At 38.6% G+C, this 27,771-nt stretch overlaps 1 protein-coding gene across 1 annotated transcript in view; it reads left to right on the top strand.

Annotated features, from left to right (window-relative positions):
* The window catches only part of LOC136879371 (chromosome-associated kinesin KIF4B), a 174,446-nt gene that overhangs the window by 56,020 nt on the left and 90,655 nt on the right, over positions 1 to 27,771 (top strand). Inside the window, exons 4-5 of the mRNA XM_067153187.2 lie at positions 2,736 to 2,898; positions 10,729 to 10,928. Of these exons, the coding sequence (XP_067009288.1) occupies positions 2,736 to 2,898; positions 10,729 to 10,928 (363 nt within the window). The remainder of the gene's footprint in view (positions 1 to 2,735; positions 2,899 to 10,728; positions 10,929 to 27,771) is intronic.

The following is a 27,771-nucleotide window of genomic DNA, read 5'->3' as shown; positions in this document are numbered from 1 at the left end:
GTATAGCGTATGTTACGAAGGTGCCTAAAGGTAAAGCCATATCGTCTACAATTGCGTTAAGCTCTAATAGCTAATGACAAAGCTTTTGCATGGCACTGCAGGAACGGATTGAAGAAGATGATGGTTTTCTTGACAGAGTAGTTTTCAGTGACGAAGCTACTTTTCATGTAAGTGGAAAGGTAAACAAATAAAACGTTCGCATTTGGGGTGCAATGAGCCCCCATTGTTATGTGGAGCATGTGGTTCTTCAATGAACAGACAGTAACAGGGCTGACTTACCTGGACATGCTCACAGAATGGCTGTTACCTCAGTTGAGTGACGACAGATATGATTACGTGCTGCAACAGGATGGTGCACCACCTCATTTTCACAGGGAGGTTAGAGCATTTTTAAACCAAGAACTTCCACACTGATGGATGGGACGCAGAACGGAAGGTGATCTGATGCTCTTACCCTTTCCACCACGTTCACCAGATCTTACACCAAGCGATTTCTTCCTGTGGGGATGTTAAAGATCAGGTATTTGTTCCTCCTCTACCGGTGGATGTTCAGGAAGTGAAGCAGCGCATCTAAGCCGCCTTCAAAAGCATCACCGCTGCCTTGTTGACTCGTGTGTGGGAAGAGGTGGACTATCGAGTAGATGTGTGTAGAGTGTCACAAGGCGCACATATCGAGCATTTGTAACGTACTATGTATGTCAAAATAACTTTACGCGTTACAGTACACAATAAAACAGTATTCATATTCCTAGGTCAATTGCACTGTGAGTTATGAATTTTATAACCCCGACAATCATTTAGAATAACCCTGTATACATGGGGTAATTTCCATGGAATTATAGGTCATTTCGACTACATATATATCAGAATTACGTGTCCCGATCATCAAAGGGCTGTCACATACATCAGCCGGAAGGGATTCACTTATATTTACTGCCAAGTAAACACACATTATAGTGAAAATTAAAAAGTAGCTTGTATGTGGTTTTTATATATATAATCGTATAAGTTTTCGGCAACTATCAGATAGGAAAAGGCAAGTGGTGGTGATGATGGTGATTATTATTTAAAGAAGAGGGTTGGGGAAGAAGAGGCATGGCCATAATAACAGCCCTAGTATTTGTCTGGTGTAAAAATAGGGAAACTACGGAAAACATTCATCAGCGCTGCCGATGATGCGTTTCGAACCTACGATCTCCAGAATGCAAGCTACATCTATATGGCTTGTACCACACACTCGGTTACACATTGCCATTGCTTCATCTTCTCTTCGTCGAAGCTACCGTATTTATAAGTAGATTACACTCGCTGTAACAACGCTATAATCAAAGCTGCACTTCCCCGTTCGGTGGCATGTCGCTTTAGCGTCGATAATCTTATGAGATTTAATTTCCACCGAAAGTGATACTCTTATCTGTGGGCAAGTCCTGCTCATGTCTAGCGATATTTGAGTAACGTGTAGGAAGACAAACAGCTGACTGGCGTTTGGTGTGCGCACCGATAAATTTCATTGGTTGCGGCAAGCAAAGAGTTGCATGAAAGATACTTTTACAAACCAATATTGAAACTTTAAACCACGTGTAGTTAGACATTGGCTGAACATTGTTTATGCAATGGAAGATCGTGCTCGATTTAGACGTTGTTTAGGTAGATGTTGCCTAAGGCTTAAAACTAGTCATCGTTTCTGCAATCAGCCCTTAGTAGCAAGTTGTTATGAAATCAAAAAATTATAACCTCACGTAACGAAAAAACCACACAGTTCAAAGACGACAAATTATGCTGGCTCCCCTGTGCAAATGCTTTAATTTTTGAATTGCTGTCCTCTTTGCATTTTTTAGATGCTTTGTACATGCAGGGAAAGTACCTGTCTCCATTAAAACATTGCGGCTTATCGAATTTTCCTATGACGAGCGGAGGAAGTATCTTGCTTCCGTGTGCATTGCAACACAGTACAGTGACCTCCACCCTTGTATGATTTCCCGGCTGACACTTCTCTCCTTTGAAACTGTTAGTCCGTTTGGGCTCGGCATTAATAAAACCAATGCAATTTCTTGGGCATTGACAACATTCTTCGGTGCATATGAATTGTCGGCATCGCCATTGTTCGCGGATTCTGCTTCTCCGCACCCTGCCTGCTACGTGATATTGTGGCGTTCCTTAAAACGCTGAATACAAAAGAAAAATGATTTCATTCCAACTTAGCAAATATGAAGCAAATTGTAGACACACTGAAGTGAGTGAAAGTGTGGAAAGTTACCCCTGCACATTCCAGAAGACGTGTTCTATCATGGTGCGGATAAATTTTTAATTTAAATTACTCTATAAAATACTATGTTTTAAAAATATAGAGGCAGTTTTGATTTAAAAGTCTGAATTTCGGTAATGGGACCAACATTGTTCTTTGAATTATGAATTATCTGTATTTCAAATTAATTTAAGTAATATGCAAAACCGTACCTAATGTTTCCGGGAACGACTACTCTTCGAATTAGGCGGGATTTTGAATGAACTGATTTTGAACTATTGAGGTTCTACTGTGTTATCAGTTTTCTACATGTTATCTACTGTATATATTTTGTCTCCCGATTTAATTTATGTGTGCACGTTAATGTTGTTCCTAACAACAGGAAATTATTCTTCAAATAAATATTTTGTAATGGTAATGTGTTTGACAAATTCATAATTTTTTTTGTGAAATTTGCATTTGATCTAGAAAACAAAATAACTTTTTCCAGGAAAACGAGTTTGCCGTACACTGGTGCCTGTGGACACAGTGGAAGCTGTCAGTGAGTTGCTCAAGAGAGGGATGTCAAACAGACATACAAGACCTACTGTGCTCAACGACAGCTCATCTCGTTCTCATGCAGTACTCACCATATACCGCACTGCTACTGATGGGTATGGATCTTGATTCATTTTTCTGTGCCTGTGTCCTATACTGGAAGAAATCTTAATAATTAGATGTATTGGTATCTGTACTAGTTATTTCATTCTCTCTCTCTGAACTTTCTTCATGTTATTTATTTACCATTATTATATTAATTGGTAAAATGATAAAAATACCAGTCACATAATGCTTATATTACCATTGTAGATTGAAAGCTTCCAGTATTTTAATTGATCACCTTTGTGAATGAAAATAGTGGGCCTCAGGGTACAAAGGTGCTTGCTTGTGTGGTGGGTACCCAATGAACCGGAAGATAAGTGGATTCAAGTATTCCTCCTGCAGTCTTAGAACTAATTCTCCAGGGTTCTTCGTTCATGTATTTTTTAATTTGCTAATGATTGGATGTCCCCATCAATGGTATCTTTACCTTGCTGTGGTGGTGGGGTTTGCTTGGTCATAAGATCCTGAGAGCTATGCCAGCGGTAGCTTCGGTAATTACATAATAAGTTATTTTATTATTTTGACCACCTAATCAATACAGATTAGGTACTGGTAGGGCCTCCCAAATGTGATGATAAGGTTTGGGGGTTGGGTGTAAGGCTGACACCTCTATTAAAAAAAAGGGAAGTTTGTTTAGAAGCCACAAAGATTAAGAATGAACCTGACAAATAAAATGGAAAAATGATCTAGGCAAGGAATTGGTTATGGATTGGTATTAGTGACTTGGGATTAGAGAAGCCTACTGCAGCCTTGCAGCCAGAAAAAAAAAAGCAGAAATAGAAGAGGAACTAAGGAAATACAATGTTGAAATTGTTGTTCTCCAAGAAATTAGATGGTGAGAAATTGAGATGATTGATTTTATTATACATTAATCAACAGTGGAAATAATGAGAACATCTGTGGAACAGGCGTTATGATATCCAAACAATTGAAGCATTCTTTACTTATGAGGCAGTATATGAAAGAATTTGGGTCATGAAAACTAGGGACCGTTTCTGCATTTATATATTTACAAGTGCACACAACCTATGGAAGAAAAGGTAGACGAACTAAAGGATCAGTTTTATGAAGAACTTTAGAAGCAATATGATGAGGCACGTAGACCCAACATCAAAATAGTAATTGGGGACTTCAGTGCAAAGGTGGGACAAGAGGAAGTATTTAGACCCACATTAGCACAGAGTTTACACTTCAAGAGTAATGACACTGGATTGCAACTCACTGATTTTGCTATGATAAAGGATATAGTAATTGGTAGTAATACACTAATTTTTTTAACATGAGAGAATTCATTAAGAAACACGGGAGGCATCAGATGGGAATACCAAGAATCATATAGACCGTATTATTGTTTGATAAAAGGCATGCGTCAAATGTCCAGGACGTTCGTAATTATAGTGGTGCAGATACTAATTCAGACCAATAGTTAGTGAAAGCTAATCTGAAGCAAAAACTGCTGTAAGAGTCAGAGGTAATGCAGAAAGGAGGAAAGGATATAACCAGGGGCAACTTAATGATGATGCAAAGAGAAAGGAATATGAAAAACAAGTAGAAGGACTGAAAAACAGAAAAATGCAGTAAAAGTGGATGAAACATGGAGGGTTATTAAAGAGGCCATAACAACTGCAGCCCTGGAGGTATTAGGAGAAAGAAAGAAAGAAAGAAAGAGAAGGATTGGTATGATGAGGAAGTAAAACTATCCCTGGGCAGAAAAAATAAAGCAAATATGATATATACCGTATTTACTTGTGTATTAGACCCCCTGGCTTTTCGAGACGAAGAAAATGAAAAAAATAAATTTCGCATATAAGACCCCCCCAACGTAATTCGTCAGAGGACAACGATTCCACTTCGAAGTGGGTACAAGTCTTATTGCAGCTCTGATGACATCGCACAAATTTGTGAATAGTTTCGTCCATACAACCTCCGCAATGAAAACGCGTCGAATCCATGCGGTACATCTGTGTTTTGTAGTTAATAATGTCCGCCAGCATAATGGTTAGCACAATTAGTTGCTGTTCTCGGGAGTCTGGCTTCGATTCCCGGTACCATACTGCCAGAGATTTACGAATGGCAGGAAGGTTGATATGCGGTAAAAGCGGTACATGTAACTCCCCTAAATTGGGGGTGTGTCTAAAAAGAGCTGTACCACCTCGGAATGGGGAAACGAGTTTACTTTAGTTGAGAAATATTCACGGCTGTTGCTATTCATACAGCAGGCGAGATCATTAACAAAGTGGTCGTTAAATATATCGTAAGTCGGTCCAATATAGGTTATATTTGGAGAGAAGCAAGTTTAAAATGTGATAAATGCTATCCAATTAAAACGATTGTTTTACTTGCCAACGTACCTAACAAATAATAATAATTGTATGTCCCCACATACGGTAATTTAAACTATTTTCGGAGGGACGCCACACAAAACATTCTAGGGTATGCATTAATAAAAAAAGAGACAACGAACGTACGAAATTAAACATTATGATAATGAAACGCATTACCGCCACACCTGTAGATATCCATAAATGCGGTATATTTTCCTGTTATTTATTTTTATTCCTTCCGTCGAGGAGCTTTTGGCACTATCCAAACTAACCTAAACAATATCTCATGGGCAGCATTTTACGTAAATCCTGATGTGATAAATGTAGAGAACAAGCATGAAATGTGGGCTACTTAAAAATAAGGATCTGTGTTTCAACAGCCGCATTTATCAAAAGAATGTTTCCAGTTACTATGTATTACATTCGGAAGTGCAACTCGTAACATACACTAGTTATCAGCTGATGGTTTGGCATGCCGGCGTGTCTTCTACAGCATGGATTTATTCGGAAGGAGTAGCTTTTGCTACATATACATCAACTGGGAATATCAGGGTCCATCTCCAGAAACCATTTGGGAATACATTCACACTGTTTAGAATCAAACAATCAATCAAACAATCAATACTGAACTGCATTTAGGGCAGTCGCCCAGGTGGCAGATTTCCTATCTGTTGTTTTCCTAGCCTTTGCCTAAATGATTTCAAAGAAATTGGAAATTTATTGAACATCTCCATTGGTAGGTTATTCCAATCCTTAACTCCCCTTCCTATACACGAATATTTGCCCCAGTTTGTCCTCTTGAATTCCAACTTTATCTTCATATTGTGATCTTTCCTACTTTTATAAACGCCACTCAAATTTATTCGTCTACTTATGTCATTCACGCCATCTCTCCGCTGACAGCTCGGAACATACCACTTGTGTAAAATTCTCATAGCGTGTAACATACCACTTAGTCGAGCAGCTCGTCTTCTTTCTGCCAGTTCTTCCCAGCCCAAACTTCACAACATTTTGCTAACGCTACTCTTTTGTTGGAAATCACCAGAACAAATCGGGCTGCTTTTCTTTGGATTTTTTCCAGTTCTTGGATCAGGTAATCCTGGTAAAGGTCCCATACACTGGAACCATACTCTAGTTGGGGGTCTTACCAGAGACTTATATGCCCTCTCCCTTACATCCTTACTACAACCCCTAAATACTCTCATAACCATATGCAGAGATCTGTTCCCTTTATTTACAATCCCATTTATGTGATTTCCCCAATGAAGATCTTTCCTTATATTAACACCTAGATACTTAAGATGATCCCCAAAAGGAACTTTCACCCCATCGACGCAGTAATTAAAACTGAGAGGCCTTTTCCTATTTGTGAAACTCACAACCTGATTTTTAACCCCGTTTATCAACGTACCATTGCCTGCTGTCACGTGCAGTTGCTCACAAACTTATAACTTGTTTATTACTCTATACAGAATAACATCATCCGCAGAAAACCTTACTTCTGATTCCACTCCTTTACTCGTATCATTTATATATACAGTAGAAGTTCGCAATAGCGAGTACGGTATATAACGAGAACTCCGCTTTAGCAACAATATCTTTCTGTCCCTTCAAAATTCCTATATTAAACTATGTGTCGTCCTTTGGTTACAGCGAGAGACCTATCGCTGACACATTCGTTATTACGAGCGATTAATCGCGCGCGATTTTTTCCTTTCCCGATATTTATGCACCCCAGCGATTATATTGCATGCGATCGTTTACCTTCGGTATCGTTTCCTCGCTATGTCCACTAGCGAGTTTTCTTGTCGACATTCGAAGGCAATTCATTCACAATTAAGTATTTATTTATTTTCCACCTAGTCGATACAATGATTGCTTAAGGCAATTTTTAATGGTCAAAAGTGGTACATGTTTCGTATATTATCAACATCTTCAGCCACATAACACTGTTTAGATGAAAAATATATAAAATTGACAAAGTAATGCTTTAGAGGAAGTGACCTTAAAATTAACATAAGATTGATAAGATTAAAACAAACAAATAACTCAAGAGAAAATATATAAATTATTTCTACAATAGAAAGCAGTCGTCAAGGAAACACTTGTACAATATTCCATAGAGAAATTGTCCTAATAAATATTCTTTTCTTAATAATTCATGAAAAAAGATCAATTGATAAATTAATAATTATACAATTTATAAGTAATTATCGAAATGAAGAAATCCTGATATCACAGTGCGGCTCTTATTATTAACATAGATGAAAATATAACTACTAATTCCTAGTTGTCAAATCTTATTAAGCCTGCTTTCCTTTGGAACAGTAACTCCTGTCATTCTTTCACAGTTTTGCGCCGGGTGTAATATTGATGATGCATTCTTCCTTGCTCTTGCACCTGAGGAGGTGGAGGAGCGGGGGATATAGGTGTGTCAAGAATTTCCTTGCTGTCACCTATAGCTTCAACTGAGGAGGAATAAGTTGTAGGGCTATATGTAGGTGGAGAAATTCCAATTCTTTTTTCTTGATCCTTCTCAAGCATTTTTAAATATACTAGAATTTGATAATATAATGGATTCTTATATTCTACAGCCTCATTAAGGTTATCATTTTTCTTTACAAGTTGGTCTAGATGAATGTACAGGTCTTCATATGTGTTCATTAAGCTGCCCTTTTTTAACTTTTTTATGATGGTCAGGTCTTGTTCTATGTTGGTAAATTTATGACCTGTGGCAGTCATGTGTGATCCCATTGCTAAGAATCTTCTATGTTTTTCAGCATTCACATGTTCTAAATATCTAACTTTAAAATTGCGGCCAGATTGTCCTATGTATGTATTCTTACATTCAAAGCATGTAAGTTTATATATACCGGAATCAAAAAATTTATCTTTTTCCGAGAGATTTATTGTATCATGGTTGAAAATACTATGTTTCATGTTGTTATTGGTGGAAAATGCAATTTTGAAATTTTTTCTCTTAAATAAATTTGTTATTACATGAATGTTTGGATTATTATATGTGAACTTGATATATTTTTCAGTTTTACTAGGTTCGACTGCTAATTTAGATTGTTGCTTCTCCGAAAATTTATTAATTAGTTATTATTAGTGAGACTAATCTTCGTAGCGAGTTTTTACGGCCGTATGCCCTTCCTGACATCAACCTCACCAGAGGAATTAATGAGATGTAATGAATGACATGATATGAGTAACTAAAACGGACTGTTATATGTACCGTTGGCCTAAAAGTCGTGTTCACCATTTATTGTTTTTTTACGTTTAGAAATACTGTCTTCCGACAAAAATAGCCAATATAACTTAAATACATTCTAACATGGCAACATTCGTTGTTAAATAATAGTATAGAATGGTTACACGTACAATTCATAGCTCTTTATAGCCTAGAAGTCATGTGTTCATTGCACAAAATTTTGAGGTTATTGCATATTAGACCCCCCCCCTTTACTATTTTTGGCTGTAAAAGTGAGGGAAAAAAAAGGGGGGGTCTAATACGCGAGTAAATATGGTATACACACAAAGGGCAACAAGAGCCACTCGCCAAACATATGTAGAATGCAGAAGAGAGGCTAAGAATCTTTGTAGAAAAAGAAAGGAGAAAAAAAATAACTGATAGAATAGATGCAACAAGAGAAGCATAATATTTTATAAAAAACGTAAAACAGAGGAAAGGTGGATTCCAACTGAGAGTAAGCTGTATACAGAACAAAGAGTCAGCTAGGGTACTTGGCAGTAACCAAGACATATTAGATAGGCTAGATGGACAGAATATTTTGAGGAAGTTTTGAATCCAGAGCAGGAACAAAATGAAGAATATGAATGGGAATGGCCAAATTGTGAAACCAAAGATGACCGGGCGAGTTGGCTGTGCGCGTAGAGGCGTGCGGCTGTGAGCTTGCATCCGGGAGATAGTAGGTTCGAATCCCACTATCGGCAGCCCTGAAAATGGTTTTCCGTGGTTTCCCATTTTCACACCAGGCAAATGCTGGGGCTGTACCTTAATTAAGGCCATGGCCGCTTCCTTCCAACTCCTAGGCCTTTCCTATCCCATCGTCGCCATAAGACCTATCTGTGTCGGTGTGACGTAAAGCCCCTAGCAAAAAAAAAAAAAACCATACCAAAGATGACGAATCTGCAATATGCAATAGTGAACCACAAGTGTTGGAAGAAGTAAAAAATGTCTTCTTGTCAATGAAGAATAATAAATCTTCAGGAGAAGATGGGATAACAGCTGAGTTGGTAATATATGGTGGAACAATATTGATCCAATCATTATATAAGTAGATATTGGAAATTTGGCGAACAGAGGAATTACCAGAAGAATGGGAAACAGCCTTAGTGTACCCTATCCTTAAGAAAGGAAATAAATTGAACCAACATTAAGATAGGAATGGTAAATCTTATGACCCTGACAGGAAAGACGGAGGAAGTAGTTGACTTCATGGAGAAGGAGGAGATGGAAATGTTGGGGCTGAGTGAAGTGAATGTAAAGGTAATGGAAGGAAAAAATCGAGTAAAGGATACACATTATACTGGAGTGGTGGCCAAGAGGCAATAAATGGAGTGAGACTAATCATTTAAAAACATTAGAGGAGTATGTTGAAGTGGTAGAATGTGTGAGTGACAGAATAATGAAGAATAGACTAAAGATGAAGAATGAAGTGATGGACTTCATACAAGTGTATGCACCACAGACGGGAAACAGGGAAGAAGATATTGAAGGATTCTTGGGGAAAGTACAAAGAGAAATTTCAGGTGTGGAAGTGGTTATATGGGAAAAAGAATCATCAAGGAAAGGAACTAGTGAACTTCTGTGGAAGGAATGGACTGCTAGTGGGCCATACATGGTTTTCAAAAAAAAAAAAAAAACCAGGAAAATTACGAGATATGGGTGGGGTGACAGAAGAACAAAATCTGTAATCGACTACTTTTTGGTTCTCCCATTTGATATTTAACAATGAACAGAGTTTCTGCTGATGAAAATGTTCAAGTTTCTTGATGTCATGGCATTAGAAGGTAGATTTGTTAACTGTACTATAGCTTAATGCATTATATCGACAGAATCGAGCGAGTTGGCCATGTTGTTCGGGGCATGCAGCTGTGAGCTTGCATTTGGGAGATAGCGGTTCTGATCCCCACTGTCAGCAACCCTGAAGATGGTTTTCCTTGATTTCCCATTTTCACTCCAGGCTGTACCTTAATTAAGGCCATGGACGCTTCCCACTCCTAGCCCTTTCGTATTCCATTATCGCCGTAAGACCTGTCTGTGTCAGAGCGACGTAAAGCAACTAGTAAAAATACCTATAATGCTTAACTGTAACTTATGAGATAGTTTCTCAACTTTTAATTCGAAAAATGAGCATGCATATACTACCTGAACTTTTGTTATAAGGGATGGGGGCCAGCCTCCTTTATTTCAGTTAGCAGTGGTTTTACTTTATTTACAATTCTTTACATATTATGGTGCTTTTATTTGTTATTTTTATTTATTTATAGGGCCACTTCCAAACTGTACTTGGTTGATCTGGCTGGACTGGAGGGCCTTCGGAAGACAAACAATAAAGGCATGGCCATGAGAGAAGGCATCAACATCAGTCAAGGTCTTCGAGTCTTGGGAAATATTCTCCAGAAATTATCCAGCAATAGCAAAGATTTCATACCATATCGGGAATCTGTGCTGACCATGATATTGCAGGGTAGGTGAATGACATTTTTGATGCTGATATCTTCCATTGTGTGACTCAGTACAGTATGCGGCAAAACAAACAGTACTGAAATTAAAAAATTAATAGAATGAATTGATCATGCTAATGTTGATAACCCAACATTGTAAAAATTATTGCACACGTTACTGATTTTATTACATAGACTGTGCGAGTTACTGCCACGCTGAAATTAGCTTCATGCAATGAGTAAATGTCTGCCCGTCTTGTGTCCTTTCACAGTCTATCGATAACATGAGCAATAATTTTTACAATGTTGTGTTATCAGCATCAGCACAATCAATTCATTTTATAAAGCTACTTATGTTGCATTAAATCTGTGCAGTCCATGGACACAGTGATGTATTAACCTGTGTATCATTTGGACATGATTTACATCATATTCATGTTCGTATCAGTTTTAAGACTTTCTTAATATATTGCCAAAGGTTTTATTGACAAAACGCCAACACATTGCATTGCAACAAGATGCAAAGACTTTTTATCTAATGGTTCTATTATGTCCTTACTATATTTTTTAATATTTTTTTAATAGCTCTTGTTCTTGTTTGTGACAAGATGTCCCGTAAGCAGAATGAAACATGTCTCATTAATATATTTTAACCTTCCAGTGCTCGTGCAGGGTAATAAATTACTCCAACCTTTGGAAAACAGCTGCTGATTTTTTTCTGTCACGGACTGTTCGCTGGGCTGTTGTATACCTTTCAAGGACACTGTGTGGCACCTCCTGAGCTGTCTGTCATAAATCTTCGTGCGTCAGTACGTTTCTGGTAGTGACACAAAGTTGACTGGGGTAACATATTGCCACATGGGAATACTGGTGGAAGTAAATTCGCAAACTCATGTTTTGTTAATTTTTACTGTATTCTTGTGTGAGAGTTTATTGTGAGAACGACTAGTTACTTTAGTGTAGATGGTAAAGATGAGTCGTGATATAGCCGGGAACTTTAGAAAGGACCAGGAATGAATTCGTCGTCAACTCCTTTCTGAATTATCTGACGAAGAATTAGTGGATTCAGAAGGCGACGGTGAAGAGGACACATAGAAACACCACCTCAAACAGGCCGTGCCAAAACTACATATATGGATGTGATGGTGTGACTAAATGGAGCACCGTAGTGCCTCCTAAAAACACTCGTACTCGTGCTCACAACAAAGTTTCATCGTACTTGCCTGGTTCTAGGCTGAAAACATGTGATGTTACGGATCCAATGAGATTGTTTTTTTTTCTAAATTGATGAAACCATTATATGAATAATAGTTTCTTCTGTGAATATTTTCATACAAAGAATAGGGACAAATTTTTCATGAGACAGAGATGCCAATCCAACCTCAGAAGAGGAAGTAAGGGCCCTAATTGGTCTTCTGTTATTATCTGGTGTAAACAAGTCAGGCTCTCAAAATATAGTTGATCTGTGGGACACTACTGGTTTTGGTGTTGAGGTTTTTCACACTACAATGTCTTACATCCGATTTCGCATTTTGCTACGGTATCTCAGATTTGATGATGTCCGAGTTCGAGATGATTGACATTGACAATGAGAAACTTGGTATTATAAATTTAACCATTCAGGAAAAATATTTCGTGTTCCCTGTGGGAATCAACATCTGTATCATCTGATGGCCAGGCAGGCATCAATTTTTGGAAGTGAGACATTCTCATAGTGCATTGGCACTGCTGGTGGCTTCAAGTAGCCTATGCAGTGGCCTACACGGTATGCACTAGCCATGCGTCTTGATGGGTGTGCTAAGTACCAACTGACGAGCCCAACTTAGCACATAGGGGCGAAATGCAGGCAACCTAGAATGAGTTAGCTGGAAAATTTATAATGTGCAATAGTGGACCATTAAATTGGTATTACGAACACATTTGCTTTGCAATCAGAGTGAAAGCCTTGCAGATGAGTTCAAACGGAAAGGAAGAAATTTCCCAGATCTCTCTGACTCTTATCCTTGAAGAGAAAAACACTAGGATCATCTGGACGATGTGCTGTATGTCCTAGAAGTCGAGACAGAAAAAGCAGAAACTCTTGTGTGCTATGTGAAAAGTACGTATGCCAAGACCATTTCAGTACCTTGTGTGAAGAATGCCTCAACAAGAAAACCGAAAGTGACTAAAAGAGACTGAACGTCAGTGTTCAAATAGTAGTGAATTGTGATTGATTTTCATAGTTCTAGTTTTTAAGACTACGTGAACCCGAGTGTTATTATGAACAAGATTGTCTGCTTTGAAATTATGCAAGATATCTATTTTCTGTATGGTGTATACAGTGAAACCTCGATTCTCCGTTTTTCGAGGGACCATGAAAATAAAATGTACAACACGGGAAAACGGAAAATTCGGGAATGAATGAAAACCATCAACAATTTGGCTAAACATCACAAAAATGAAATATGTATAATTATAATCTTACAAAAACTCCTAAACTAAACCAAACCAAACTACAGCCCCAGTGGGACTTTGCCTGCCAAGCGACCGCTGCTCAGCCCGAAGGCCTGCAAATTACGAGGTGCGCTTGGTCAGTGCGATGAATCCTTTCGGCCGATATTCCCGGCTCTGGAGATCGGGGTCGCCATCTCACCATTAGATAGCTCCACAATTAAAGGTAATCGCGTAGGCTGAGTAGAGCTGGAACCAGACTTATATCCAGGTAAAATTGCCTGACCTGGTCGCAATCGAACCCGGGCCCTCTGGATGAGAGGCGAGCATGTTAGACCGCGAAACCGCATTAATTACCGGTACGCGAGTTCAAAATCTCGATACTTTACATTCAATTTTACAGGGGAATCTTCGTCAGTTTCCCGTGAAAAATCCTTTCAGTTCAGCAACTTTGATTAGGCTAGCCAAACTTTTCGAAAAATCTAATAACGCCAAGCCAAACGACAATCGACCACAAGTAGTTTTTAATTCTCTCATCTAATAAAATAAAGCGCATTAGATATAAAAGCACCCAAAATGATGACGAAATCCTTTATCTCTTAATCTTTCATTGTAATTTGGTCTCCGGTATACTGTTCGTAGTCAGTTTCTGGAAATCTCATACCGCGCAAATTAGGCCTACATCGACTTTTAAAGGTTATGTTGAACTCGAAAACATGGTTTCGAATGTAAGTATCGATTCTTAAAAGTTCTCGAATGCATTATATTAAATTCTGCACGTCACAAATCCAATCAAATAGGAAAGATAAAAGAAATATCAAAACTTCATAAATTACGGTAAAATGTAACGTGCGCAAATAAAGCGACTGCGGTTTTTGGTATTTTAACACGAAAACGTAAAATTCCCAGTCTTTCATTAGGACCTAAACAGTAATAGGCAATCCCAAGACCTCCCAAGGCTTTCTTCTTCTTAATGTAAGGTGCAACATCTATTCTGGTCTTGCTAACATGATCATGTACGATAACATCAAAAATACTGAATTTGTATTAAGAAGGAGCAGTTTCGATTCCTGCCTGAAAGTCCAGTTACTCTGTAGTGCCCTGAGCAAAGTGCCGAAAACCTCTTCGGCAGTACGATCGAAAAAATGTAAAAATATAAACAACTAACTCTGGACATAATATGGACGTTTTATAAGTGCGAACATTTGACGAAACTCGTTCCGTCTTCAAGCAGAGGTGTCGAAATCCGCCGTGTCTCCTTGCAATTGTCGTGGCCACTCTCTGCTTTATGATTTTCCGAGATTCTCTAAACAATACCACCCGAATGTGACGCTAAGATCGTCCCTTATGCAAGTTCAGCACCGGTACAGTACTTGCTTTAATTATCGCAGTGACGGGGCGTTAACGCCAAGATCCATAAATATGCTACAGCCGTCCTTTCGTGAGATACAGTTTATTAAAGAACGATTGATCGAGGATTTAGCGTTGATGGGACTGGAATTTCTGGACGGTTGATCCGGGAAATCGTTTCTTCGAGGAACGGATAATGCGGGACTTTTACAACGTGATTTAATTACGATGCTCGCGGAACCACGTAATTTGAACGCATATTCCGGGAAAACGTATTTTCCGGGAACGGATAATCGAGGTTCCACTGTATATTAATGGCATTAATAGGAGTTACATACCTGCCAACTTTCCCGATTTAGGCGGGAGACTCCCGATTTTCGACAGTTTCTCCCGCCTCCCGATTATTCTACTATTTCTCCCGATTTTAGCTTATTTTTTTGTGAACTTCAAACATTTGTTTTCAGATCCCGCCTTTTCAGCTTTGTACGCCAGTGGCCGGAAGTCCTTCGCTCATTGGCCGCTTTCAAATAAAATATCGACGTTTATTAATACGAGAAATGCGCGCGAATGTGCGATGTTTATTGAAACCTGTATATCGCGACGCGTATATCGATCGTCAATCTCTCGTTCTTGCGTGCTATGTTCGTGTTCATTCATCCGCATGTTCGCATCAGTCTAGTCGATTCTGGGGATTAGTTGCGAGATTTTTGGAGTTGTTTTTAGTAATATTAGTGCAGAATTAAAAGATAGAGACTAGTGATTTTAGGGGCCATTTGGAGACAATTCTGGCAAATTTTAATTTATTGCTTGATAAATAGCATTGCGCTTCTTATAATCGCGCGGGCACGTGATGCAATATATTAATCTACGCATTTGCTAAGTAATGGCATCGAAGCGCATAACTGATTCACACGTGTGGAGCATGAGTTCATACTATTTTCGGAAGGCTTATCAGCGACCGATCATCTATCATACCGCTCACATACTACCTGTGAGGGAATAGAGATGTGTAATTTTTAGCCTTGTAGCCTCGTATAGCAACAGTCGGGTTTGAGGCAAGTGTTATAATAATACCATAGCACTCCGGTATTGTTTGAAGTTGTAGTGACAATGTTCTTAATTGTTATTAGAAGGGGTATTGAATTGAATGAGTGATTATGGGAAAGCCATCATATCGTATGTACAAAGTTAAAGAATCGGACTGAGTGAGCAGGTGGCGTGCAGTTAGGGGCGCGCTGCTGTTGGCTTGCATTCTGGAGATAGTGGGTTCGGACCCCACTGGTGGCCTTACTTAAGGTACCTTTCCTATCTAATCGTCGCTATAAGACCTATTTGTTACGGTGCTAGGTAAAGCAGATTGTAACAAAAATAAAAATAATAAAAACTTAAGAAAAAACGTTTTATTGGTACGTAATTTCAGAAAGTTATGTGTAAAATCGGTATAGGCCTATATCAGCAAATACAGTACATGCAACCTTCGTTGTCTGCTGTCGAGGAGCTGGAAAAAGAAGAATTATTTTTCTTCTGACTAGGTACGTGAATTTAATTTCTTAAATGATTAGGGCATAATTATCATTGAAATAAAGTGCAACTGGATTATGGTAGTTAATTTGATTTAGCGACTTTTAATTTAGAATTTGGTGACTTTTGGCTAACACTGGTTAGCAACACTGGTTCAGATGCTTCTGTTATAGTGTGTTCTGTCATATATTTGTGTTCTGTTCAGTGTTGTTCTGTCTTGTTCGGTTTGATGCGTGCATGTGTTTCAGCGAAGCATATCCAGTATTTATTGACGTTTTTATAGTGGGCTGAATGTTATTTGCTTTCCCGAATCCCTGTAGTGTTTTTGCTTGGTGTTTTGAATTTTCACTATGGCCAAGAAATACAATTCTGTTTTCCTGAAACAGTTTTCGGAACAGTTTCCGAGCATTATTGAATCCAGGAAAGGTCCATCTTTTGCATTTTGTACTGTTTGTTGATGTGATATTTCTGTATCACATGGTGGAAAAAGTGATGTTTCGAAACACATGGAAACAAAGAAGCATCGACAAAACGTCAAGTGTATAGACAGTAATACAAAACTAAATTTTGCTGTTAAAATTGAAGGTGATCGGGTGATAAATGCCGAATGCTTGTTTACATCATTCATTTTGGAGCATAATTTGCCACTTAATTGTGCAGATCATGCAGGTCACCTTTTCAGAAAAATGTTCCCGGACAGTGATATTGCAAAGAAATACGGCTGTGCAAGAACAAAGACTGCTGCAATTATTGGAGAAATGGCAAAGAAAGAGAAGGAAGAAATAGTGGAAACTTAGAAGAAATGGCCATTTTCTGTTTCAACTGATGGAAGTAACAAAGGAGATTGTAACCTATATCCCATTGTTACCGTATATAATCAGAAGAGACAAAAAATTGAAAGCTGCTTATTGTCTGTACCTAACTTGAAAGGGGACTCTACTGGTGCGAATATAGGTTCCCTTCTTCTCAACACCCTGAAAGAGTGCAATATTCCACTTAATAACTGTTTAGCCTTATGTTGTGATAATGCACCAGTAATGGTTGGAATGAAGAATGGAGTTGCTGGTGTGCTGAAACATGATATGCCTGATCTCTTTGTTGTTGGTTGTCCCTGCCATTTGTTAAATTTGGCTGCAGAAAAGGGAGCATCATGCTTGCCATTCAGGATTGATGATTATTTCTACAAAGAAGTACTAAGAGAAAAGAGAAACTGAAACAATTTCAGGAACTGTACAATGCCGAGACTAGGAAAATTTTAAAGCATGTGTGCACCCGTTGGCTTTCTGTTGGCAAATGTTTATCCAGGTTGTTGGAACAGTGGCTGCCTTTGTCCAGTCTGCTCAATTATGAAGTAAAGTCTGGTAAGACAGGTCAGCTTGGAAGTCTCGAAACTTACCATATTCCTAAAATGAAACAAATATCAGTAGAAAGTGCTGCCTCTTCAAGGAAAAGAACCTATGAATCACCAGTCCCAAGTTCTTCTTCACCCAAAACAACTAAACAGGATTCAAACATTAAGTGCAGTCTGACTCGTGAAGAAAGAATTTTTATGTTCCTGTCATCAAATTTAAATAAGGCTTTATGTCTGTTTTTATCAAATGTTATACTTACATTTGATAAACCAAATGTAATTTTGCAGTCAAGTGTGCCTCACATCCATTTACTGCAAGATCTGTTGCTGGACACATTAAGGAATTTGATATCAAAATTTGTATGACCTTCAGTGGTTAAATCTTCCTCTCCTTTGGAAGTCGATTACCACAGCAGGGTAAACCAGAAGAATAATTGTGACTTGTTCATTGGTAGTTGCACTTCCCAATTCGTAGAGCATTTGAAGCATGACGAGAAGGAGGAATTTTTCTCATCAGTTTGGAAGTACTTCATTGCCGCATGTCCACAAGTTTCCATTGAAGAATGAAATGCTGAAGAATGCGACCGTTGCACTGTCGTGTCCTCCCAGGGACTTGAACCCAGGACTGCTATTCCCTCCGAGGATCGAACCTAGAGAACGTAGGAGGAATAGCTGTACCTGATGTATTAGGATTTAGCCTGTCAAAAGAGGCTAGGAGTCAGGTATAGGCATGCCTAATAGGCGTACCTGATAATAATTAAAAGATGTAAAATAATTATATTCATGGAACTGAATAGTCAGTTAAGAGTGGAAATCATGTTTCTTGCATGTAGGAAATCTTGAGTAACAGAGAAGTTTGTCATACAGGATGTGACTCATGTTGACAGGGCATGGTTCAGCAGCATAGACACAGTAAGAATATACTAGAAGGGTCTCTTGGATACAGGCCTCTGATTGGCCAGAATCACGGAAAGTGAGGCAGTCACGTACGCAGGTTACCACAAGCTTCGAGAACATGGGGTGTGGCCCCATGAGGCTATATAAAGGCAAGTAAGTCTTTATTCAGGGCTTCTACCATTCACTTCGCGGACCAGTTGTCAGCAGAATCCCTGCCGGTCGGTAGGACGATTACGCAATCAGTAATAATAATAATAATAATAATAAGTATTATATACTTCAACGGACGACTAGTAGACAGACTTCTCGCTCAAGACTTGCCAACATTAAGTCTTTATTTCAATTGTACATAGTGTACATATTGTAGTCAACCTTCAGTATCAGAATATATTAACTTCGTGGGAATCCAATTCTTCGTCTTCCTCCTGATCTGCACCTTAGTTGAAACTTCCCAACCTATACGTTCCAACCGCTCGGGAACGATCCAAACAACCTTCCAACCAATCTGACCTTTCCTAAGAGCTCACCTATAAGCTCAAATCCTGTCTGTCACGACAGCACGAAATACATCTGCATCCGAGGCTTCATTTTCTTCTGTGATGTATTTTGTGGCTAAGTTTCCAGTGTTACTGAATGCAGACGCAGGTGAAGAGCAGGAAGCCATGGATGAATTACAGTCCCAGTTCTATGCATTTCAGATAGATGATATACCAGATGAGATCTTAATGGAAGAAAGAATTGATGTGCAGTAGTCGATGGTGGGAAAATTAAGAAGTGCTGATGGGAGCCTAAAATATGATAGATTAGTTCGTGTTATTCTGGGCATTTTAACAATTCCTCACAGTAACGCTGAATGTGAGAGGATATTTAGTCAGGTGACTAAAACACGAACACAGTTCAGGTCATCTATTGGTGATGAAAACTTGGAGAGGTTGTTGACAGTAAAATCAAGGCTACAGGGCAACTGCTTTCAACAAATCTTTGACAGTGGATTTCTCAGACAGGCAAAATCTGCCACTGCTTCTTCTTTTAATCAACAGCAATTTTCTACTGATGGAGAAGCTTCTGTAAATCAATAAGATGGAAGGTAGGCATACCATATATGTTCTTATACATTTTCTGGTGTTGTGTATTTATACCATATATGTTCTTATAAATTTTTCGGTGTTGTGTATTGAAGTATCACTGAATACAAATACATATGTGAGAGTAAGATATTTGTGGATTTAGATTCCATGCTGGAAATATGTGTTAATTGTGGACATGATGCATGGAATTTCTACGATAATGTATGTATTGTGGACGACATGTAGAATACGCAGTTTTGACCAATTGTATCTCCTGATTTCTCCTGATTTTTCCTGATTTTCATATCAAAATCTCCTGATTTTTGGTTTTGTAAAGTTGGCAGGTATGGAGTTATATTGTGTTTTATTCATTTACAGGCCCCTTAGTCAGTTGAGTCATGAAAAGAGCATAATTTCATTTTTAAGTTACAGTAAATATACATGAAAGAATGGGGTAATATTTTACCCCGCGCGAGCACTGGCGTGACAAAACTCCACGCGAGTACTGGAGGGTCAATGTAGTCTTAACAATAAAGATGATTCACAATATTGTAAAGGTGGAACATTTGACATAAGGATTTCACAAGTTGTGTGACATCGGCAATAAATACAGTTAACAACAGTTCATCAGCCATATCAATAGACACAACTTTGTTTATGTTTACAAACCAACTACCCAGTAACCATCCAGTTCTTGTTAATTATTTTTAGGTAGAATGTTGCTTTAGAGATGTGTTCCCTGAGGTGTTTTTGGAAGTACGGTAGTACTCGTATTAAAATTTGAGTGTTTATCACTTATGCCTGTTTGAGGGTGTTGCTTCCGGTTGACTCTGGAAATTATAATAAGTAATGGGAGAAAAAACAGCCTATGCATATTTCCTGCCTTGATCTTGAAAAGGCTTCCATACCGTGTGATCTGGTATGTACTTCATGACAATACTGTACCAGAAATGTTTATCAGTAGGATCAAGATGCTATACTCAAACACCACAAGTCATGTATGTTGCGCTGTCAGCATTTCGGAGGGCTTAGTGAAAGTCAGTGTACTCCAAGGCTCTGCACTCCCCATTGCTTTCTGTCCTAATCATGGACATAATCAAATGGGACCTGCAAAGGAGTGTCCCTTGGACTCTTATATGCAGATGATGTTGCATTTGCTGTACCACCAGACTACAATTGCAGCATCATGTTGAAGATTGGATCATCCGTCTTTCACAGTACTGTCTTAGACTAAACAAAGTGAAGACTGAATACCTGGAAACCATCACAAGCAACGGCTTCATCCAGGTTGATGGAGAGACCTTAATGCAGACTGTAAGCTTCAGGTATCGAGGATCTTGCCTTCAGACTGATGGTGGGATAGGTGGTGAAATGTGAAGTGGGATAAATGCAGCATGGACAAAATGAAGAGAAGTGTCAGTGGGATGCCACTACATCACAAGTCCAAAATATACCACATGGTAGTACTTGCTGTTGCTTTATACGGTGTTGAATGTCGATCAGCTGACAAAGCTGTGGGGTGCCAATTACACAACATGGAAATGTGTATGCTCCATTGGTCGATGGACATCACACACTTATATCATGTCAAAAATGGAACCGTTTGCTAGCAAATTGGCATCACACCCATCACTGAGAAGGCACAATGGGTTGGGATATAGTACAATATTTGAAGTACTTATTTGATTATTGTTTGCACGAAGGAGCTATACCAAATGAATGGAGAGTTGCTATAGTAGCCCCTGTGTATAAAGGAAAGGGTGATAGACATCAAGCTGAGAATAACAGGCCAGCCAGTCTGACATGCATTGTATGGGAAAGCATTCTTTCTGATTATATTAGACATGTTTGCAAAATTAATAACTGGTTCGATCAAAGGCAGTTTGGGTTTAGAATTCCAGAAAGATATAGCATATATCTTGGATTCAGGAGGTCGAATGGATTGTATCGTGATTGACCTGTCTAAGGCATTTGATAGGGTGGATCATGGGAGACTACTGGCAAAAAATGAGTGCAATAGGACTAGACAAGAGTGACTGAATGGGTAGTTATATTTCTAGAAAATCAATCTCAGAGAATTGGAGTAGACGAAGTGTTATCTGACCCTGTAATAATTAAGAGGGAATTCCTCAAGGCAGTATTATTGGACCTTTATGTTTTCTTACATATATTGTACCAGGAACCATTAATGGCCTGGAACATTACTCTGTAATGTCACTTAGCTGCAATGACACGGCCTAGCATGCGAGGGACTGCAACAGCATGGCTCAGGCAGCCAAGAACTGAGGTATCTACGTCAGAACTTCCATGTTAGAGACTGACGCAATGATCACGTGAACAATGCATGATAGCTCTAGAACATACGAGAAGTGTTTTAATAACTTTTTATCCCATTGAGATATCAAATAATGACCTACACCATCTTGTAGCACACGATTTAAACGTCAACATGTGTAAATTCAATTAAAATCGGCCCATGGAGTTAAAAGTATTCCACCGCAAAAAAAATTAATAAATGAAGTTTTAATCAGAAGGGGAGGAAAGCTCATACAGCTACCCAGTATAAAAGAGCAGGCATTTTCCCTGGTAAGACATTTCTCAACTCACAGCATTCACGTTAGCACGCTGTAGAACGCAGATATACACGTCAAGAATCAAATTTATTTATCGCGTGACGGTACTATGCATCCAGTGAACAGTGCCGGACTTAGAAAATTTTCAAGACTTTGTAATTCTCACCATTCTTTAAAGTATTTAACAGTGCTGTGATAATAATTTACTTTATATCTTTGACTTTAACTCGAGTGAACCTGAATGTTTGAAACTTGTGATTTTCTTTGAGACAGAATAACTTAAAACATTTACAGCTGATGATGTGTGCAAGTTAAGGACATTTTCTTGTGAGTGTCTCGTTTACAGAAACTGACTATCTCACAATAGTGCTTTAATATACACGTCTAATGACAATTTTGAACTATTGGCATATTTAATCTTTCGTCGCGAGTGCGTGAAGTTGTACTTCATTCTAGTCTACCACAATCAATACTTATAAACTTTCATGAGATATAACATTTTGAATAAACTGTGATTTATGTGTAAAGACACTTGTAAATATTCTCACTGAGTTATTATCAGTTGCGATTTCCAGGGCAGTGATCATTAACAATTTACTGTCAGACTTTGTACGTGTGCACTTAACACGATACTGTGTTCTTCGTGGTTCATAAAATCTGAAATATTTTAGATAGGACACTCGGTAATCATTACTAGTCAGTTGAATTTTTTCGTGTGTTTAAACTCGACAAAAACGTGTTAAAACCTGATGAGTGCCTATTATAATCATATCGACCTGTCAACGTGGGATTGGAGACGTGGTTTCAACCAGGGACATGGGACGTGGTCTCAACGAGGGAGTTGGACGCGGTACCGTGGGTGATAATATCACGACACCGGCTTCCAAGGACATCAACCTGTGGTTCGCTGAACCGCATATCTTTGCAGTCCAGTCCTGAGTTCCAGATTACAGGTGATATGAGTGTTTTTCAGACTCTTTTTTAAAATTCCAAAAAAACTAACTTTTCATGGGTGGAATATTAGAATCATTGACTCTTGATAACAGTTAAACAATTTATTGACTTTTATTGAGAATCGTAGTATTCTAACAATATTATCACAGTGTTTAAACTTCAATTCGTAGAGAATTGTGAAAAAAAGATTTATTTTGCGATATTTTGTGAAGTCTTAAGTGTTAAGCATTTAAAGAAACTCTAGAAGAGACCTTGACAATTGCAAGTGTTAGACTTTTAGAAAGACTTTAGGAAAAATTTCCATATTTCCCAGTGAAAGAAATTTAATTTAAATTAAATAATTTTCTTTTGTCTCAAATGAGTTCAAGAAAGAACTTTAAGAACTTTTGAAGGAAAAATGATACTTTGAAAGAAAATTTATTTTGGAAGGGCAAACATTCATTATAATTGATTTGATAGTGACTTAAAGACGAAAGTGAATCCGTTTTTTGTTTTTTTTCCATTTTCAAGTAAATAATAGGGAAGGTCAAGTCACAATCAAGGAAATGATTAAATTTTGTCTTAAAAAAAATTCAACTATTATTTTGATCAGCGTATACCTCTCTCTGTACCTGCTCCATAAGGACCTTACACCCCTTTGTTGACTCTCTTGCCCTTATCCCTTATTCTCCGTCTTTTCCTGGTACAATATATTGTAACAGTAAATACAGTACTTTGATGAGCACGAGTTAGATGCAGGGCGTGTACCGTTCTGATCAAAGTGCCTACAGAGGAAGAAGGGTGTCTTGAAATGATTCTTAAGTTCTTTTTTAAAAATTCAGAATTTATTAACAAAGTTCAAAATTTTATCACCTTCATAGAGCAAATATGCAGGAAATGGTTCTTTCCTCATCCAGGCTGGTGATGTGCTCTAAATCCGGCTGCTCTCCTCGTACTGCCATCAGTCTCCTCTCAGCACCATGGAACCACGATTTCTCCCTTGATGGAAATTCTAGAAGTTCTGGAATATCCATACGATGTCCAGAAGATCGGGATAACGTAGTAATGTGAACATTGAGATTTGGTTGCACGGAGAATGACTTATGACTGTACACATTAGCACCTGGGATACAGAAAGAGTTTCTTGAATAACAGATTAGAATGTTGAACACAAGAATCACTCGTAGTGTAACATAACCAAATGTCAATAAAATTGACTAAAGAAAATGCGATACTTGAAACAGTTTGAAATTATTACACACAAAATAGTCGTTTAGGGTTATGTGCAATTTTAACTCATCACTTGAAAAAGAAAATGTTTCATTTGTAAACTGATTTGGTTCATTCATTTGAAATTAGATGAAATGGGTTTCACTCTTCCACAGTCCGTGGTTTGATTGCACACAAAAAAATACTGTCTATTGAAAACCCATAGTTTAAATGCACAGTTCATTGCTTAGTCATGAATAAACAGTTCAATTTCACGGTAAATGTACTCCTTAAACACAGTCTAATGTCTACCATGAATGCAAAGTTCGAATACGTAATTTACTTCTTAGCACAGTTCAATGCCTATCACGAGTGCACGGCTCAATTACTTGTTTCATCTCTTAACACAGTTCAATGTCTACCATAAGTGCCTAAATAAATATCCATAGTTAGTCATTAACACACGGCTCATTGTCTATAGCGAATGCATAGTTCAAATAAGCATTTCACAGTCTATCATTAACTCACAGTTCAATGTACGCACAGATTAAATGCGTAGTACACGGATTGAAACTAATCACAGTCCAATGCCTACTCTGAATGCACGAGATATTGGAAAATTCCACGATTTCTATAAGTCCGATGACATAGTCATAGATTGAAATTCATTAATTAATCACTTGTCACAGTCTGAAAAGTTCTGACACAAAATTTGTAAAATATTTCAATTAGTTGGCAATGCGAATATCGTTCACAATTTATCACTGTTCGGATTGTTTCATCAATCATGGGTTATGAACACTTGTAAGAAATGTAAGTTTGAAACATCTGTCTGAATAAATCACCATTAAAGTTTAAATCAGTCTTAACTGAGGCTAGATTCGATCACTCGTGAATCACGGGAAATTTTCAAGTCCACACACAGTGTGGTAAAGTTTAAGTCGAAGACTCGGCAAAATAAGACTATCCTTGTAACTTGCTGAAATATTTATAAGTTTGAATGTGGAGTTTAAGTCTTGAACTCGGCGAAATGAGACTATCACTCGCGTAGCGTCGCGGTCCCCACGAGCCGACCGGCTGTGGCATAGAGGATCCGTGTTCTCGCCCGCTGCTCGCCGCACGAACTCCACACACACTGTTCTGCTGGGGGAAGCAGCTCTCAATTTATACACGATCCAAGCCAAAATATGTCATTACATTTCGCTCAACAACTTTGTTGTCTCTTGCTGGATTTTTACCAAACCTTGTAGGAATGGAGATAAAATATGGGGCTACATGATGATGTAGTTGTTTTTACCCAATTATTGCCATATGAGGAGTTATTAACCAAAGAACCTTTCGAACATTCCATGCTGACGTAGGCTCTCTCTGTGTCGCGGGGAGGCAGGCTGTGACGTCAACCTGCTCTACGTCACACACACGGTTGCTCGCTGTCCCTGGCTGTCTTCTGCTGCTGAGCCGCCGCGTAGTGCGAAGTTTAAGTTTTAATTGCGGGGACTTAGTTCTGTACTGCTGTTCCTGGTACAATATATACATAAATGATACGAGCAAAGAAGTAGAATCAGAGATAAGACTTTTTGCGGATGATATTATTCTGTATAGAGTAATAAATAAGTTACAAGATTGTGAGCAACTGCAAAATGACCTTGCTAATGTTGTGAGATGCACAGTACGCAATGGTATGGTGATAAACGGTTAAAAGTCGAGTTGTGAGTTTCACTAATCGAAAAGTCCTCTCAGTAATTACTGTGTTGAGGGGGTAAAAGTTCCTTATGGGAATCATCATAAGTACCTAGGTGTTAATATAGGGAAAGATCTTCATTGGGGTAATCACATAAATGGGATTGTAAATAAAGGGTACAAATCTCTGCACTTGGTTATGAGGGTGTTTAGGGGTTGTAGTAAGGTTACAAAGGAGAGGGCATATACGTCTCTGGTAAGACCCCCAACTAGAATATGGTTCCAGTGTATGGGACCCTCACAAGGATTACTTGATTTGAGAACTGGAAAAAATCCAAAGATCGTCACCATAAGACCTATCTGTGTCGGTGCGACGTAAAGCAACTAGCAAAAAAAAAAATCCAAAGAAAAGCATCTTGATTTGTTCTGGGTGATTTCAGACAAAAGAGTTGTGTTACAAAAGTATTGCAAAGTTTGGGCTGGGAAGACTTGGGAGAAAGAGACAAGCTATTCGACTAAGTGGTATGTGATATAGATGTTGATTCCCATAGCGGTATGTTCTGAGCTGTCAGTGGAGAGATGGCGTGGAACGACATTTGTAGACAAATAATTTGGGTGGTGAATATTGAATTTTCATGACCGCATTGTAATCGAAACAGACTTTCAACGTATTAGGTTGTGGGTTCGGATCCCACTGGTGTCCGGCTGGCCATTTTTGTTCTGTACTTAACATCTCTTCAACACATACTACTTGTACGTAACACGACGTAATACGTTGAAAGTCTGTTTCGATTACAATGCGGTCGTGAAAATTCAATATTCATTGACATGCCCCACAACGAGCGACTTAAATGCACTCTACAGTGTGCTAGCAGCAGTGCCAGACCTGCTCAGATCCTTTCAAACAGAACAAAGATGGCCTAGGCCACCATAGCTCAATTGGTAGAGCAACCGACGCGAAATCGGGAGGTTGTGGGTTCGGATCCCACTGGTGTCCGGTTGGCCATTTTTGTTCTGTACTTAACATCTCTTCAACACGTACTACATGTACGTAACACGACCTAATACGTTGAAAGTCTGTTTCGAATTTGGGTGGTGTTTTTAAAAGTAGGAAAGATCACAATATGAAGATAAAGTTGGAATTTAAGAGAACAAATTGGGGCAAACATTCATTTATAAGAAGAGGAGTTAGCGATTGGAATAACTTACCAAGGGAGATGTTCAATAAATTTCCGATTTCTTTGAAATCATTTAAGAAAAGTCTGGGAAAACAACAGATAGGGAATCTGCCACCTGGGCAACTGCCCTAAATTCAGATTAGTGATTGATTGATTGATTGATTGATTGATTGATTTGCACAGGATTAGCGTCTCCAATGGTATGGTCACGCCCCTCGTGCTGCACCTGGAAGAGTTGCCAATTTCACCCACTCCTTCGAAAATAATGGGCGGCATCCACGTGGGCGTCCAACACAGGGTTGGCATGACACAGGAAATGAGGATTTGGAGACTCGACATAAGACCAGACGATGCCGAAAATTTGGCAAAATGGCAAGCCGAGATTAAAACAGCGGACCCTGCATCAATAGGAAAACACTAAGAAGAAGAAGAAGAAGAAGAAGAAGAAAATACTGTCTTCTCTTCATTGTGATTGTAATGCTGGGCGGCGGGGGTGGGGGGTGGGGTGTGTGTGCGGACGGACTATAATACTTGATGTGAGGGTTTGCAATCGAGCATTCGAGGATTTTATTAATCCAACTCCTGACAAAGTGGTCTATGTACAGAATTTGGACATTAAACTATGAATTTTTATACATGTATACCAGTATTCTTTGTATATTGATGTGATATTTTAT

The sequence above is a fragment of the Anabrus simplex genome, chromosome 8 (assembly GCF_040414725.1).
Source record: "Anabrus simplex isolate iqAnaSimp1 chromosome 8, ASM4041472v1, whole genome shotgun sequence".
In the NCBI taxonomy this organism is placed as follows: domain Eukaryota; kingdom Metazoa; phylum Arthropoda; class Insecta; order Orthoptera; family Tettigoniidae; genus Anabrus; species Anabrus simplex.
This window is presented reverse-complemented; position numbering and strand designations above follow the sequence as displayed.